At 53.4% G+C, this 15,805-nt stretch overlaps 1 protein-coding gene across 3 annotated transcripts; it reads left to right on the forward strand.

Moving 5' to 3' along the window:
* Positions 1 to 1,667: 1,667 nt before the first annotated feature.
* Positions 1,668 to 11,415, forward strand: ASL (argininosuccinate lyase). 3 transcript variants are annotated; one of them, XM_045460355.1, is made up of 17 exons: positions 1,668 to 1,779; positions 1,887 to 2,044; positions 5,332 to 5,526; positions 5,897 to 5,980; positions 6,224 to 6,280; positions 6,424 to 6,521; positions 7,720 to 7,797; positions 7,888 to 7,965; positions 8,436 to 8,488; positions 8,835 to 8,897; positions 9,076 to 9,190; positions 9,364 to 9,448; positions 9,536 to 9,595; positions 9,867 to 9,950; positions 10,790 to 10,870; positions 11,017 to 11,123; positions 11,228 to 11,415. In XM_045460355.1, exons 2-17 carry the CDS (start codon positions 2,033 to 2,035, stop codon positions 11,370 to 11,372), a joined length of 1,395 nt encoding a protein of 464 aa, XP_045316311.1. In that variant the 5' UTR covers positions 1,668 to 1,779; positions 1,887 to 2,032; the 3' UTR covers positions 11,373 to 11,415. The 3 variants fall into 3 exon arrangements, with proteins under 3 accessions (XP_045316311.1, XP_045316310.1, XP_045316309.1); XM_045460354.1 differs by having other exon boundaries at positions 1,685 to 1,779; positions 1,990 to 2,044; XM_045460353.1 differs by lacking the exon at positions 1,668 to 1,779 and having other exon boundaries at positions 1,792 to 2,044.
* Positions 11,416 to 15,805: the final 4,390 nt, after the last annotated feature.

Genomic DNA, 15,805 nt, shown 5'->3' on the forward strand with positions numbered 1-15,805 from the left:
TCTCTCTTCTGTCATGTGTGGGCAGCCAGACTGTCTCCTTCTAACTGGTTGCCATGGGGCATGTCCACTAATCCCTAACCCTTTGCAGCTTCAGCCTCTCCATCTATAAACAGGACTGTTGTAAAGGAAGATCGATCGTGTAAAGGCTTTAGCACAGTCTGGCACCAGTTGAGCCACTGTGTTAGGTGTTATAGTTACAGTACTACCTGTGTTATGCACTGTGTTTATAGCCCTGCTCCCAGATGTCTTCCCTGACTCCCTTTCCAGCCTCAGTTCATTTGCCAGAGCGTTGGTCCCTGCGTGTTGCCTGATATTCAGGGATGTGAACTCATGTTTGCAGAGTACTGCTGGCTTTCACACTTGGCCTCCCAGGAAGCTATGTCAGGCCTCAGACCCCAGCAGGTAGATCCCAGGGACTTGCCACAATGCTGTTGCAGTTTAGAGGACCACATGGCTCAGAGCTGGTTTCATGGGCTTCCACATCTCTGTCTACCTGTGGCCTGATGCAGCCCAGTTATGGGACTTCTGTGGGAGAAGACAGGAAATGGCTGGGGGGGTCACAGGGATAAAGGGGATGAGGCCTTGCTTCCAAGGAGCTCTCAGCTGGGTAGGGAAGAAGACCCAGAACTCACAACTACAGTGCTCCCAATTTAGGGAAAGACTACTAGATGTACCTATAGGATCCAGTGCAACCACAGAGCTGGATATCTGGGTCATCTGGGAATCTCCCTGACATTGATGACATTGATGATGCTTGGCTAGAATACCAATGAATAAATGGGAAATAGTGAGACAGTGGAGGAAGGGCATTCCAAGCACAAGAAAGAGCATTTAAGAAGGCTTGAAACAGCCTGATACATTCTAGGAACTGCAAGTGATTCCAGTTTGTTGGTTTCTATGATCTACAGGACCAAGACCAAATTGTCTCTCTTGACATTCAAAGCCTTTCGTAATCTTGCCCCAACCTACTTCCCACCGTTCCTGCCCACCCCACTCCTGTCCCTTTGTTATAGCCACTCTGACCGCTTCCTGTTCTGCAAGCAGGCTATTCACATTCTGGCCTCCCAGGCTTTGCCCAGGCTACTCCCGTTGCAGGGAAAATTCTAATCCTCTTCTTTGGGGAGCTAACTCTCCTCTTCCAAGACCCAACTCAGGGGACATCACCAGAAGCCATTGCAGGACAGAAGTTGGATGCTGTGCCACCAGCGCCTAGAAGCCAGCTTGTTGTTTCTGTTGAATAGTTGACCAGATCAAGGAAATCTTCCCTGAGAACCCCAAGTAGACACCCTTTCCACGCTGCCTTAAATGCTCCCAGAACACCCGTCCAAGCTTTGTCAGGGCTTCTTGAGGCAGGTATTTCTTTTTCTTCAGGGTCTAACCCTACCTGGCCCAAACGAGTTGAGGTGCCAGGCACGTGTTTGTTGAATGAATGAATGATCGAGCAGGCCTTTTCACCTTATGTATCCTGTGAGCCTGCTAGGCCTAGCCCACTGTCTCCAACGCCTGGCACAGTTTGTTGCCCTCAGCGCTGTCGCTCGGGCACCACCCTCACTGCCCCTGCCCGGTCCTGGGGGCTGCTCTACCCTAAGCCACTCCAGGGAAGGCTCCGCCCACAGCCGGTGTTGGAGGGTGGAGGCAACGCCCACCTCGCCAGGCCGCCTGGGATTGGTGCGGCCGCCGCCAGGAGGCGGGCAGGGGCCGGGCAGAGGCTGAAGCTCCCTGGGTCAGAAAAACCCCGCCAGGTGGCTGGCTAGAGGGTGACCGCGCGGCCAGGAGGTGGTGAGTGCCGGGCAGGCGGGACGGGAGGGACGCGCGCGGCGGGCGGAGCGGAGGACGCCGAGGACCGTGGCGCGCGCCCTAGGCACTGCCCACGTCCGCCTCCCCAGGGCTGCGTTGGGTCCAGCGCCGCGCCGGAGCCCAGAGCCCGCCCCGCCCGAGGGACTCCACCCAGGGGTCGGAGGAGGTCGTCAGTCTCGGCTTGTCTTCCAGACCCAGACGACCGAGGCTCCTGAACGACGAGGAACCGCCCAACATGGCATCGGAGGTGAGTGGGACCTCGGGGACCCAGGTCCTCCGTGTCTCCAAACGAGGGGGCGGGGCGCTCTGAGATCCAGCCAGGGCCCGTGACCTGCACACGGGATTTCGCCATGCCGGACGCGCCGCCGGCCACCCTGCCGGTAATTGTCTCCTCTGGCTCCAGGCGGTGGGTTCCTCCTGGAGCACTTGCTAGAGCCTGGGAAAGATCTTTGCGCGGACTTCTTCTCTCCCCCTCCCCGCTCCCCAGGGGCGCTGCTAGGGAAGGGGGCCTTGGCCTGACAGCGCTTCCGGCGAGGGGGCAAGAAAGGAGCTGCCCACTGATTCAGCCTCCTCACCTCTTCATTCCTGCTTTCCCGATGTCCTTCTGTCAGTCCCCACCCTGCGCCCCTTCTCCTGTTGTAGCAATTGTCATTACGTGGCAGAGTCCACATGACTCTGGCTTGTGGAAAGAACCAGGAGGTAGGGGACCATGCCCTGTGGCCCCAGTGGCCCCAGTGCCTGGTGGCTTCCTGTCTCACTGGCCTCTCTTCTTTAGAGCCAGAGGACTCCTGGGTTCTCTTCCTGACCACTGAGTGGCAGGAGTCCTAGGTACAGGTTCTTTTCCTTGGGCCTCAGTTGATTTATCTGGCAAATGGGAATAATAATAGATTTCCGCCTCCCTCTGTAAGGTACTGGATCATGAGGTCATTGTTTTGAACCCTTCAGGTGAAAGGGGCTGTTTGCTTGATGCCAATGAAGGAACCTAACCTGGAGCCTGGGAAACCAGAGATCTAGGTTCCAGTCCTTTCTGGTCCTCATTAGCTAGCAAGTCACTTCCTCTCTCTAGGCCTCAGTTTGTCCATTTGAATAGACTGGATAAGAATGCCTGCCCTGCTAGTTTCTGGATCAGGGCTTGCACTTTGGAGGCAAACAAATTTGGTTTCTGAAACAGTCACTTGATCTCCCAGAGTAACAGTGCCCACCTCATAGGAGGGTGTAATAGCATATGTAGAATGCCTAGCACAGGGCCAAGTTGTTGGACTATAGTAGGTGCTCAATAAATGGTGGCTAATGATACAGTAACAACAGGTTATTTCCCTTGCGCATTCTTTTTTTTTTTTTTTTTAAACGTTTCATTTTATTTTTTGAGAGACAGAGTGCGAGCAGGGGAGGGGGCAGAGAGAGACGGAGACACAAAATCCAAAGCAGACTCCAGGCTCTGAACTGTCAGCACAGAGCCTGATGCGGGGCTCAAACCCATGAACATGAGATCATGACCTGGGCCGAAGCTCAACTGACTGAGCCACCCAGGGGCCCCTCCCTTGTGCATTCTAAATTGGCTGTTGCTCATTCCTTCCAACCTCAAGCAGTCCTGCTCCAAAGGTATCACTCTGGCCCTGATGTGTCCTAGCTTAGAGGAGTGCTCTCTCCCTGCACATTAGCCACCCTCCCCCCCCCTCTTCAGAGCCCAAATGATGGCACCTCATTCTGACCTCCATCTGGGGTCTTTTTAAGCCTGCCAGTGGGGTGGGAGCTTGGCCCCAATACAGAGTGGGCTGCCTTCAGGAGGCCAGAGCATCAGGTGACTTTTGCTGGCCCCAGGCCGTCCTGTGGGTTGGTACTAATTGGTTTGGCTGCAGCCCCACTTGTTAAGTAGTTGTTATTACTAACAACCCAGGCAGGGAGTCCAGAGGCCTGCTGGAAGAGGCAGTGCCAGGTTCCCGGCTGAGGGGGGTGGGCTGGCTCTCAATCCTGGCTGGTTGGCCCTGGCCTGCTGGCCCCACTAGTCAGGACCAGGGACCCACGTGGTGCTTTGTGGAGATCTAGGCTTGGAGGGTAAGGGATGGATCTGGCTCAAAAGGTTGAGGGGGGTGGAGGCTGCTTCTGCAGGTCAGAGTCCTCTGGCAGTCAAGGCTGCTGGGCAGTGAGGAGGTCAGCTCACAGTCTGGGGCCAGAGCACAGTGGAGGCCCCCATGGTGCACACAAGAACCAGGAGTGGCTCTAAAGTGCCGCCTGGCTCTAGCGGCCCTCAGCCCCTCCCTTACTAAGAGAGGTTACTGGGTGCCAGGCACTGTGCTATGTATGAGCTTAGTAAATTTAATCTAATGAAATACTCACAAGTCTATCAGGTAGGTACTACTCTTGACTTTATATTATAGAGCGGTAATCCCAAGGCTTAGAGAGGTTGCATAACATGCCCACAATCAGGTGACTAGGAGAGGTCCTGGACATTGCAGGGGGACAGAGGAGGACATAGGTCCCCAGAGGCCATTATAAACTCCCCCTCCACAGGAAAGTTGGCAGAGAAGTGACATGCCTACCTGCACCCAGGCAACACTCTCCTAATCCTTGGCATTTTGGGAGCTAAGGCAGCTCCCCATGTGTTCTGTACCCCTCCCCCATCTGTCATATGCTGTGGCCTATGCCCTCTTTCAAAACAGAGGTGTCTCTGTCCCACCCCTCCGCCCTTGGCTCCCGGAGGGACAGAAGGTCAGCTAGTGACCTTCTAGAAAGCCAATGATAACAAATGTGTCAGAGGTGCTCTCCAAGGGAGTGGTGGGGGTTGGGATCTTAGGCCCCACCCCAAGCTGTGGTAAAGAGATGCTGGTCATTTGAGTCTGATGGGGCCCCTCAGGTGCTTCTTGCCTGTCCCTGCCACAAAAGTTCAGGGTATCAGGGCTATCAGAGCAGCCCTGGTGGAATGTGGGGTTTAGAGCCTGCATTCTGCTGCAGATAGCTGGGCCACAGTCCTGGCCCTACCGCCCCCAGCAAGGGCAAGCCGTGTAACTGCTCTGTGCCTTGCTTTTCCCCTTGTTTCCCCAAGGATACACTTGGTACCTGCTTCAGAGAGTTTCCGTCCGCGCATGCCAAGCAATTAAAGTTATGCCTGGAACACAGTGAGAATGCACTACATGTTAGCCAGTATTCTTATCGTTAGCGCTGGAATATCAGCTGGATTCAGACTCTGGACTCCAGAGTGACTTCTCCCCTTGGTCAGTGACAAAAGGTCCCAGAAACTCTGCTGTGGTCTCAGGGTGTCTTATACCCTGCCATCATTTCCTTAGCGAAGTGTCACATGGTAGGAAAGAACCCTAAGTTCAGTGTCCAGCCACATTCCCACACTGACTCCCTGAGTGACTTCAGGCAAATTCCCGATCCTCTCTGAGCCTCAGTTTCCTTGTCTGTCCAGCGAGAATAACCCTGCCTGCTGGCTCCCACTGCCATCAGACTTCATAACTCTCCTGCAGGCCCTTTGTGAGAGTCACTGTCCTCAAGGGTGGGGAGGACACTAACTGCTCCTGCTCTCCTGGCCAGAGCGGGAAGCTATGGGGTGGCCGGTTTGTGGGAGCAGTGGACCCCATCATGGAGAAGTTCAACTCATCCATTGCCTATGACCGGCACCTGTGGGAGGTGGATGTGCAGGGCAGCAAGGCCTACAGCCGGGGCCTGGAAAAGGCGGGGCTCCTCACCAAGGCTGAGATGGACCAGATACTCCATGGACTTGACAAGGTACTCTCTCCACCCTAAGGGCCACCCTAGAGCTCCTCCCTGTGGTCCCAGGCCCCTACCAAGTCCCGAGCACAGGTTACAGTGCTCTCCGTGCATGTCATTTCCTGTGATTAAATGTCGAGGTGCCCTTTAAACTGTCTCTCTTCATCCTTTAATGCCCATGGCTCATGGGGGAGGGAGGGCTGGGCCTGAGCTGCTCCCTTGGGGGCGGTGACTGCACCCCCTGTGGAGCACTCACTGTTCCTGTGGAGCACCCCCAGGACTCAGCTCCTATACAGAGACAGTCAGTGATCAGAGTGGGAGTGCAACCAGGGATGGGGCCCTTTGACTGTGGATGCCTGCCCCCTGGGATCATTGCCATCTTCTACAGGTGGCTGAGGAGTGGGCTCAGGGCACCTTCAAACTCAGCCCCAATGATGAAGATATTCACACGGCCAATGAGCGGCGTCTGAAGGTACGACCCCCTCAGGTCCCCCTGGCCTCCCCTCTTCACCTGGCCCTTGGTCACTTGGAGCATAAGTGCCATCATTCTGTTCCTTTCATCACTGGCAGAGTGCAGGCCAGACCCCAGAACAGGCGACCTGGGCAGAGACGGCAGGGACCAGGAGTAGGGAGGGAGGAACCAGGGCGTGCCTGGGCTGACCCCACTGGGCCACGAGCAGGCAGGCCCTGACCCCGTGCCTCCCTCCACCCCCAGGAGCTCATCGGTGAGACTGCAGGGAAGCTGCACACGGGACGAAGTCGAAACGACCAGGTGCTGCTAGCTCTTCTGCCCCGTGCCCCATGCCTTCCCAATCTTGGGGGACCCAGGAGGCAGATTTGGGGCTCGGCAGTGGTCTGGTTCCCCAGTGAAGCAACACATCTGTCTCCCTGAGTGCTGCCTTCTCCTCCCCACAGGTGGTCACAGACCTCAGGCTGTGGATGCGACAGAACTGCTCTAAGCTTTCCGCCCTCCTCTGGGAGCTCATCAGAACTATGGTGGATCGGGCAGAGGCGTGAGTCTCCCATGGACACCCAGGTGGCAGAGAGGGGCATGAGGGCAGCTGGGGGCTCCTCCCCTAAGACAGGCAGATCTAGGTGGCAGAGGTGAAGAGGGTCGGAGAGCCAGGCCTGGGGTTCATGGACATCCTGGAACTCCTAGACTAAGTGAGGCAAGCAGCCAGGAATGGGGGCATTTCTTGCTCTTTGCTACTCCCATGCCAGCCAAGCTCAGCAGGCAGGGCGAGCTCACCCTTTGCGGCTTCATAAGCAGGAGGCTAAGGCACTAGGCAGGTGCCCTGAAGCCTGAGGAAGGGGGCTGGCTGTGCCTGGGGCAGCCACAGTCACTCTTTAGCCTGCCTATGCCCTATGTCCCCATTCCACCCCCCATCCCCAAACCTGCTTCCCAATGGCCTCATCCCAAGCTTTGGCTTCTGTGGCCTCATGTCTTTGGCGTTGGCTTTGTTCCTTGCAGACCTGGCTACTTTGCTGCCGAGAAGTCCCTACCTGGTGTCAGAGATAGGGTTAACCCTTCCTCTTTCCCAGCTCCCTGTGACCTCTTTTTCACAGACCTTACCACCCGGGGGAAAACAAGGGCATAAGAACTGTCACCCTGGGGGTGCTGGGAGAAATAGGGAGTGACTGCTAATGACTACAAGGTTTCTTCTTTGGGATGATGAAAACGTTCTAAAGTTGATGTGGTTGATGAGTGTAGCTAAGGTGTACAGTTTAAATGGGTGAATTGTATGTGAATTATATCTCAGTAAAGCTGTTTATTAAAAACAAAAATAAGCCAAACTGTGTGCCCCTGCCTTACCCACTTTAAAGTGCCCCTGGCTCTTCTAGAGTCCTTGGGAGCTACTTGAGTGCGCACAAACATGACTCCCCGCCACGTAGTCCCCACCATGTGTCTCCTCCTTTGCTTTCACCTCTGCTCAGCACTGAAGACTTAATCACCTTTGGTCTTAGCCAGAGTCCTACTCCTGGGAGGCCCCATGGCACTGGCCTAGTCCTCGGATCGCCCCACTTCTGGCTGCCTCTTTTATGATGTGTTTGTCCCCAGGAGATCCCTTGGTTTCTTGTGCAGGCAGATCCTTGGTAGGCTTGCCCTGCTTTTCCTTGTAGGGGCCAGGCCTGCAGGGTCCCAGGTGTCACAGGCAGTCCTTGTCTGAACTTCCTGAGCCCCTCAGGCCCTGCCTTATTCTTCCCCCACAGGGAACGTGACGTCCTCTTCCCGGGGTATACACACCTGCAGAGGGCTCAGCCCATTCGCTGGAGCCATTGGATCCTGAGGTGGGTGGGTCAGGGGGGCATTATGGAGGGGCTGTGATGGAAAGGAGGGCCCAGGATGCCCTGACCCTCTTGCCCCCTGCCTTCCTACAGCCATGCCGTGGCACTGACCAGAGACTCTGAGAGGCTGTTGGAGGTACAGAAGCGAGTCAACGTCCTGCCCCTGGGGAGGTGAGTGAGGCCTCAGTGCTCTGAGGGCCTAGTTGTGGGTAGTGGTTGGTATGTCACATGGTCCCTGGGGATCCACAGAAGAGGAGGGACCAGGAAAGACAGAGGAGAACAGAAAAGCAAGTAACTGGCTTCCCTGTCCAGGGTTCTTCTGCTGTGGAAGGGAGGGAACCCTGCATGGAACCCCACCCCCCAGCTCTCTCTAAGATGAGGACAACCAGGCTAGTGAGTATGTCAGAGCTTAACCTCTAGGCTAGTGAGTATGTCAGAGCTTAACCTCCAGAGAGGTTCCAGAGAGCCATCCAGCTGCCCACAGCCCACCATTTCCCCACCGTGGGGACAAGTGTTCTGTCACCCGTACTGACTCGGTGGCAGCCCTGACAATCAGGGCTTGGCTCTGGGTGTGCAAGTGTGTATGTGCCAGGGCCTGCCTGCCAGGAGCCCTGGTCACCTGGAATCGCCTATTTTTGCAGTGGGGCCATTGCAGGCAACCCTCTGGGTGTGGACCGTGAGCTGCTCCAAGCAGGTGAGGTGCCCTGCCCCTCCTCCCCAGGGAGATCCCCCTCAGCACCTGCCAGGTCCCACACACACTTGGAGAGGGCAGGAGTCTGGTTGAAAACTGCATTTATTACCTATGGACACTGAGGCTAGAGAGGCCAGAGAAGGCCTGTGGCCAGGGTGCATTGTGCTGGGGAGTCTCAGGGCTCTTGCTTCCTTCTTGGGACCCAACCCCCATATCCTGCCCCTCCCTACTCTCCTCCCTGAAAGGGTCTTAAGGAGGGGGTGGCTGGGCAACCTGGTTTGGGGTAGAGGAGGCCCCTTCTTTCCCTCTAGCCCAGCCCTATTGCCTTCCTCATTTCCCTGTCCTCCAGAACTGAACTTTGGGGCCATCACTCTCAACAGCATGGATGCCACCAGTGAGCGAGACTTTGTGGGTGAGTCCTGGGGACCAGCCCGCTTGTCCCCTGGGGCCACTCCCCTGCACTGTGCTCTAATTTGTCCTTTAGCCTCCTCCCACCCCAAGTTTTGTCCCACCTGGGGATTCTCCAGACTGAGCGAGGAACAAGAGAGGCCTGGTGACCAGAAGGCCTGCTCTCCCTTTCCTCCCACAAGCTGAGTTCCTGTTCTGGGCTTCACTGTGCATGACCCACCTCAGCAGGATGGCTGAGGATCTCATCCTCTATGGCACCAAGGAATTCAGCTTTGTGCAGCTCTCAGATGCCTATAGGTAAGTCCGGGCCCTGCCCTACCCCAGTTCTGCACCTGGCACACGGCTTCCCTCCTCCCCCTGCCACCCCCTGGGCACACCTGGACTGCATGCTGCTGGACATCCCCTGATCCAGCCAGCACACCAGCCGAGAGGCAGGGGAGCCCTTTCAGCCTCAGCATCTCTGTCCCCAGCACCGGAAGCAGCCTGATGCCCCAGAAGAAAAACCCAGACAGCTTGGAGCTGATCCGGAGCAAGGCGGGGCGCGTGTTTGGGCGGGTGAGCAGGGCAGGGAGTGGGGGCAAGGCTCTGGGCTGACCCGGAGGGTCCTGAGGTCCAGCCTCCTGCTTCTCACTCTTCCTTCAGTGTGCTGGGCTCCTGATGACACTCAAGGGACTTCCAAGCACCTACAACAAGGACCTACAGGTGCGAGGCTGGGGCTGTGGATGAGGGGCCCATCCACATACTGCACATACACCGTATCCCAGTTCTCAGGGCCCTGGCACATCCAGGCAGGGGTTCACAGAATTGCCACCTTCTGTCCTATGTACCCAGCCCTTGACTGCCCTTGAGAGCTCTCTCCTCCCTGCTGATGTGGGTTGTACGAGGTGCTGAGTGTTCCCAGTGGAAGGCAGTGGGCATGCCTCGGTGGGGGACAAGGCTGCTGGGCTCTCACTTCCTGCCACATGCCTCCCAGGAGGACAAGGAAGCCGTATTTGAAGTGTCAGACACCATGAGTGCCGTCCTCCAAGTGGCCACTGGCATCATTTCTACACTGCAGGCAAGCCACCCCCCTCTCCCCTCGGCCCCTACACTCTGGGATGGGCATGCCAGGAGGCCATCTTGAGAGGAGATGAGAGTTGATGCATCCAGAAGATCTGAGGCAGGGGGAGGTGGGTATGTGTTTGTTCCTGCCCCTGGGAACACTGAAGTGACAAAAGATGCTAGCTACAGTAGAATGGAACTGGGTTAGACTCCAGGGGTCCCATCAACTGGCCTGACCAGATTTCTTTTTTCGTCACTTACTATGGGAAATTTCAGGATGCGCAGTTGAGAGAACGTATCATGAACCCCTATGGACTAACATGCAGCTTCGACCATAATCAACTCATGGCCTGCTTTTGCTTTGGCTATCTTTACCCACTACCCACCACCTCGTTATTTTTAAGCAAATCCCCATCATATCATTTCATTCTTAAATAGTTCAGGATGTGTCTCAAAGCCGTGTTTCTCAAACTGTAGTCCCGGGACCAGCAGCCTCAGCAGCACCTGAGAATGTAATAGAAATGCAATCCTAGGTCCCACCCGAGACCTCCTGGATTCGAGACTCTGGGGGTAGGGCCCAGCGATTTATACATCCCCCTGGTGGTTCTGATGTGTGCTAAAGCTAAGGACTCCAAAAAAGGGCCGGCAACCCCTAGTAGCACACTGAAACATTATCAATAGTGATGACAAAATGGCTCGAGCAGAGAGGGCAGAGTAGGCTGCATCAGAGTGGATCTGCCCAAGGCTGGGGACATCCTGGCTAATGGGGGTGGTGGTAGGCCTTGGGCCTGGGGCTGGCAGCTTCGCCACCCGGGGTCCCCAGGACTCACCACCGCCACCACTGGCGTCCCCCAGATTCACCGTGAGAACATGGCACAGGCTCTTAGTCCTGACATGCTGGCCACTGACCTCGCCTACTATCTGGTCCGCAAAGGGGTAAGTGTGGAGTGGCAGGGGTGGGGGTGGGGCCAGGAGATGGGGGTGTTGCCCAGGCTGGGGCTGGGCGCCGTTGGGGAGGACATGGACAGAACAGGGAGCAGAGGAAGGCTGAGTCAGTGCCGCCCTTGCCCTGGCTCCCCCAGATGCCATTCCGCCAGGCCCACGAGGCCTCTGGGAAAGCTGTGTTCATGGCAGAGACCAAGGGGGTGGCCCTCAACCAGCTGTCGCTGAAGGAGCTACAGACCATCAGGTACAGCCCCCTTCCCTCTGCTGCCTCCCAAGAGGTGGGCCTGGGCCCCTGAGGCCCCCGGTGGCCCAGCTGGGCCCTGGCCCATCTCCTCCTCCTTCCCCCAGCCCTCTGTTTTCAGGCGATGTGAGCCACGTGTGGGACTACGGCCACAGTGTGGAACAGTATGCTGCCCTGGGTGGCACGGCGCGTGCCAGTGTCGACTGGCAGATCGGCCAGGTGCGAGCACTGCTGCGGGCCCAGCAGGCCTAGAGCCCTCCCCACCCTGCTCCCAAATAAAGTGGGCCCAAGAGGAGACTGCTGCTCGTGTCCTGCCTAGCCTGTCTCCCTCAGCAGCGAGCTTCCAGGGGTCTGCTGAGCGAGCAACGGGGGCCATCAAGATAGTGGAGAAAATAGGCAGGGATGACAGAGTCACGGGTGGAGAAGGAGGAGAGGGGATTGTCCTCATTAGAGCCCCTACCCTGCTTGGGCCCCACACCCTTCACCGCAGGGCAACACAGTGACCTCCCGTCTAGGGTGTCTTGGGAGGCTTGGCCTCCTTGGAACTTTGGTGGCACCTGATGGGCTTGGTTAACTCAGTCCTTGTTCATTGTCCTTCCTTCCAGTGTCCCCCAGGCTCCCCTGCTCATATTCTCCCCGTGCTCACCCACCCTTTCCTGAACAATCAGGCATGATTACAGGGTGTCCTGTGTTCTCGTGGGGGGAATGATGTATTTGGTGGTAAAATCAGTCATCCAGGTAGCGTGTGATGCCACGCACGAGGTGAGCTTCATACACAGGTGAAGCTGTCTCCTTCACCCTAGAGAGTAATGTACAGATAAACTCCCAGCACTGACCATGAGGTGAGGGCCACAGATAGGGGGAGCCTGCCCTGTGTTGCAGTCAAAGAGTTACATTTGGTCTGCAAAGGGACTGAGGCCAGGCCTGGCACACAGTAGATGTTCAATAGCAGTGAGTCCCCAGAGCCGGCAGAGACCTGACCAAAATCCTGGTAAGAAATATCTGAAATTTATGTTTTATTAAGAACAAAGCTAAACTGAAGGAAGAATGAATAAGCCCTCCCACGTGTTTCCAGGAGCAATGGAAACACGGTAAACTAAAGAACCAAAACTCCAGCAGTGGGGACACAACACCAAATTCCAAAAAAGGCCAAAGCCATGGGTCACAGAATGTTCTAGAATAGTGGCTCTGGAAGTGTGGTTTCTCCTCCCCACCTCCTCATCATCTGGGGATTTGTTTAAAAATGCAGACTTTCAGGGGTGCTTGGGTGGCTCAGTCGATTGAGCGTCTGACTTCAGCTTAGGTCATGATCTCGTGGTTTGTGAGTTCAAGCCCTGCGGTGGGCTCTGTGCTGTCAGCTCAGAGCCTGGAGCCTGCTTCAGATTGTGTCTCCCTCCTCTGCCCCTCCCCTCTCTTCTCTTTCAAAAAAGAAAAAAAAAACAAAAAAATTTTAAATGCAGACTTTCAGGCCTTAATGAAACCTATTAAATCGGATTCTGTGTGAGGCCCAGCTGTTTTCATAAGGCCTTCAGGTGATTCTGATGTGCGTTCAACTTTGAAAATCACTGGTCTCTAGAATCTTGTTACCCAGAGTTGCTACAGACCAGCACCTCACCTGGGTCCCAGCCTGACCTGATTCAGAGTCTGCATTTTATTTTATTTAATTTATTTTTTAAATGTTTATTTATTTATTTTGAGAGAGAGAGAGAATCCCAAGCAGGCTCCACACCATCAGCACAGAGCCTGATGTGGGGCTCGATGTCACGAAGCCTGGGATGATGACCTGAGACGAAATCAAGAGTCAGCCGCTTAACCGAATGAGCCACCCAGGCGCCCCAGAATCTGCATTTTAACAAACTCACCAGATGCTTGTTGCACGTGCTAGAGTCAAAGTGCTGGTCCAGAGAATGCTTAAAATCTAGTCTCAGAAATGAAGGGATTTATGTCCATCAAACAGCAGATAGGATTAAAATAGTAATTATAATATATACCGTAATACCCATGATGCAAGGAACACTTCCTGCCATACCATCTCCATCAGTGGGGCACACCCCAATCTAAAGTGGGAGCTTTACGTTCAGACACTCCTATTAAAAGTTTCTCCTTAACTGGAATCAGCCTTCCACATGTGAGCCTAGACACATGCGGTCCAACTTGACCAGAAAGAAGGAGTCTCTCCCGTCTCAGGGAGAGCAAGAATTTGTGTAACTTTTCTCCAGACTGTCCATACGTGGTTGAGTTACGCCCTGTGTCTGCCTCTTTCTATTCTGGCACCAACTGGCTATTTACACCAAAGCTCAGTGTGACCTTGTATTGGGTTCCTATTGCTGCTGTAACAGATTACCCCATACAGTGGCATAAAACAACATAAACATTTATCTTACACTTTGTGAGGTCAGAGTCTGAAATGGGTTTTACTGAGACAAAATCAAGGGTCAGCAGGGCTATGCCTTTTTTTTTTTTCAGAGGTTCTAAAGAAGAATCTGTTTTCATGTAGTTTTCAGTTTCTAAAAACCATCTGTGTTCCTTGGCTTTGTGGCCCTTTCCTTCCATCTTCAAGGCCAGCAGCATAACTGCCATCTCTAACTCTGACCCTCTGCTTCCTTTGTCGCATCTTCTGACTGACCTCTCTGCCTCCCTTTTATAAAGACCCTTGTGATTTTACTGGATCCATCTGGATAAACCAAGATCATTGCTTCATCTCAAGATCCTTAATCACATCTGCAGAGTCCCTTTTACCATGTTAGGTGACATATTTTGGGGATTATGACATTGGGGAATCATTCAGTCTACTACATTTTGTTGTCTGGCTCTCAAGGATTAATGTCCATCCCACATGCAAAACATTCATTCACTCCATTCTATGTTCCCCCAAAGTCTCAACCCCTTATAGCCTCAATGCAAGTTCTAAATCTTATCAGCTCAGAAGTCTCATATCTCATTACCTAAGTCATCTAAATTAGATACGGTGAGACTCTGGGTCTGATCCATCCTGGGGCCAAATTCCTCTCTATCCATGAATCTGTGAATCTCTTATGATTGTGGTTTGGATTAGAGTTCACACATACAAACTCAAGAAACAATCTAATCCCAGAATATAACGCTTGTTTAAGCACAAGATAATACTTAGAGGCATTTCAATTTGAAAAGGAAGAAAATGGAAGGGAAAAAGGAATCACTAGTTCCAAGAAACTTTGAAATCCAACCCAGAACACTCCATTAGGTTTCAAGGCCTGCGAATGTACATTTTCCCTGGTCTCTGAAAGTACAGTGTTCCTATGAAACTTTTCATAAGCCAAAATGCTATAAAGTTATAAAGCAATTACCATTAATTTATATGGAAAACTTTTGATCATTCCCAGGCCCCCCAAAATAACCTCTCCTAGGCTATTCTGATACCTTACCACATATCTTGCTACTGGATGCCCAAAATAAATCAAGGCAAAGCACAGATGCTCATAGACACAGTTCAAAGCTATGGCGGCTTGATGCTGAGATGCTGAGTGTAGTTCTCGGGGAAGGAGCTTGGTGATGCCACTCTCACTGCTCTGGGTACGTGCTACCTCTATAATGGCCCACGGCAAAACAAAATGCTAATTTTGCTTTTTTTTTTTTTTTTTCTTCTTGAAAGCAAAAATCTTTGGATTTCTTTTGGTTAGTGAAAACAGGTACTAATGTAGGTCTTCCATAAAAGAGAAGTTGGATACAGGGGTGCCCGGGTGACTCGGTTAAGCTTCTGACTCTTGATCTCAGCTCAGGTCACCATCTCACAGTTCTTGAGTTTGAGCCCCGAGTCAGGCTCTGTGCTGACAGCGAGGAGCCTGCGTGGGATTCTCTGTCTCCTTCTCTCCCTGCCCTTCCTTCCCCCAATCGCTCTCTCCCTCAAAAGAAATAAACTTAAAAGTGAAGTGGCATAAGGCAAACTTCTGAAAAGCAGGGGATCTCTGTAATCCCCTCTGCCCTTAAGCTCTGCGCCCTGGGCCTGTACCACCACCTGCGGAATGACCGTTCCTTTTTCTTGAAGGGTAGCGCATCTTTGCCGTTGAGTAACTTGTAAATATTTCACCCTGTTTCCTGTTTGAGGAAAATCAGAAAGCCTTCCTTAATTTCCTTTTCTCTCTTTTCCTTTTAAGCCTTGCTAGCACTGTTTTTGCTGATGTAACATTCTCAAGAGCTTTGTATATGTCAGGGGAGTTCACTTCATGAGACAAGGGATTTCTCTACAGATCTTTCCTAGATAATCACATCTCTATTCCTGACTTCTGCTGAGATATCTGAGGGGATCTGGCAATCATGTGCCGGATCTCTTCAAAGAGCACTCTTAACACCAGAGTGCTCTGGTCTTTTGATCTCCAGGCACTAGCAAAAGGTTCAGCCACACCGTAGGTTTTCTCCCTAAAGCATGCTTGCCTGACAGTGAATCTTCTAATTTCGGAATCTTTTGCAATCTAGATAGACTGAGAATTTCCCAAATTATCAAGTTCCTTTTTGCTTAACAGTTCTTTTTTTTTTTTTTTTAAGGTTATTTATTTATTTTGAGAAATTGTGAGCAGGGGAGGGGCAGAGAGAGAGGGAGAGAAAGAATCCCAAATAGACAGTGCAGAGCCCGGTGCAGGCCTTGAACTCACAGACCATGAGATCATGATCTGAACTGAAGTCGGCTGCTTAACCCACTGAGCCACCCA

The sequence above is a fragment of the Leopardus geoffroyi genome, chromosome E3 (genome assembly GCF_018350155.1).
Source record: "Leopardus geoffroyi isolate Oge1 chromosome E3, O.geoffroyi_Oge1_pat1.0, whole genome shotgun sequence".
In the NCBI taxonomy this organism is placed as follows: Eukaryota; Metazoa; Chordata; class Mammalia; order Carnivora; family Felidae; genus Leopardus; species Leopardus geoffroyi.

Excerpts from the sequence above, each read along its gene's own strand:
- ASL (XM_045460355.1), top strand. Across the intron at positions 5,981-6,223 it reads CCAATGAGCGGCGTCTGAAG|GAGCTCATCGGTGAGACTGC; the intron begins GTACGACCCCCT and ends CTCCACCCCCAG. Across the intron at positions 8,489-8,834 it reads CCGTGAGCTGCTCCAAGCAG|AACTGAACTTTGGGGCCATC; the intron begins GTGAGGTGCCCT and ends CCTGTCCTCCAG.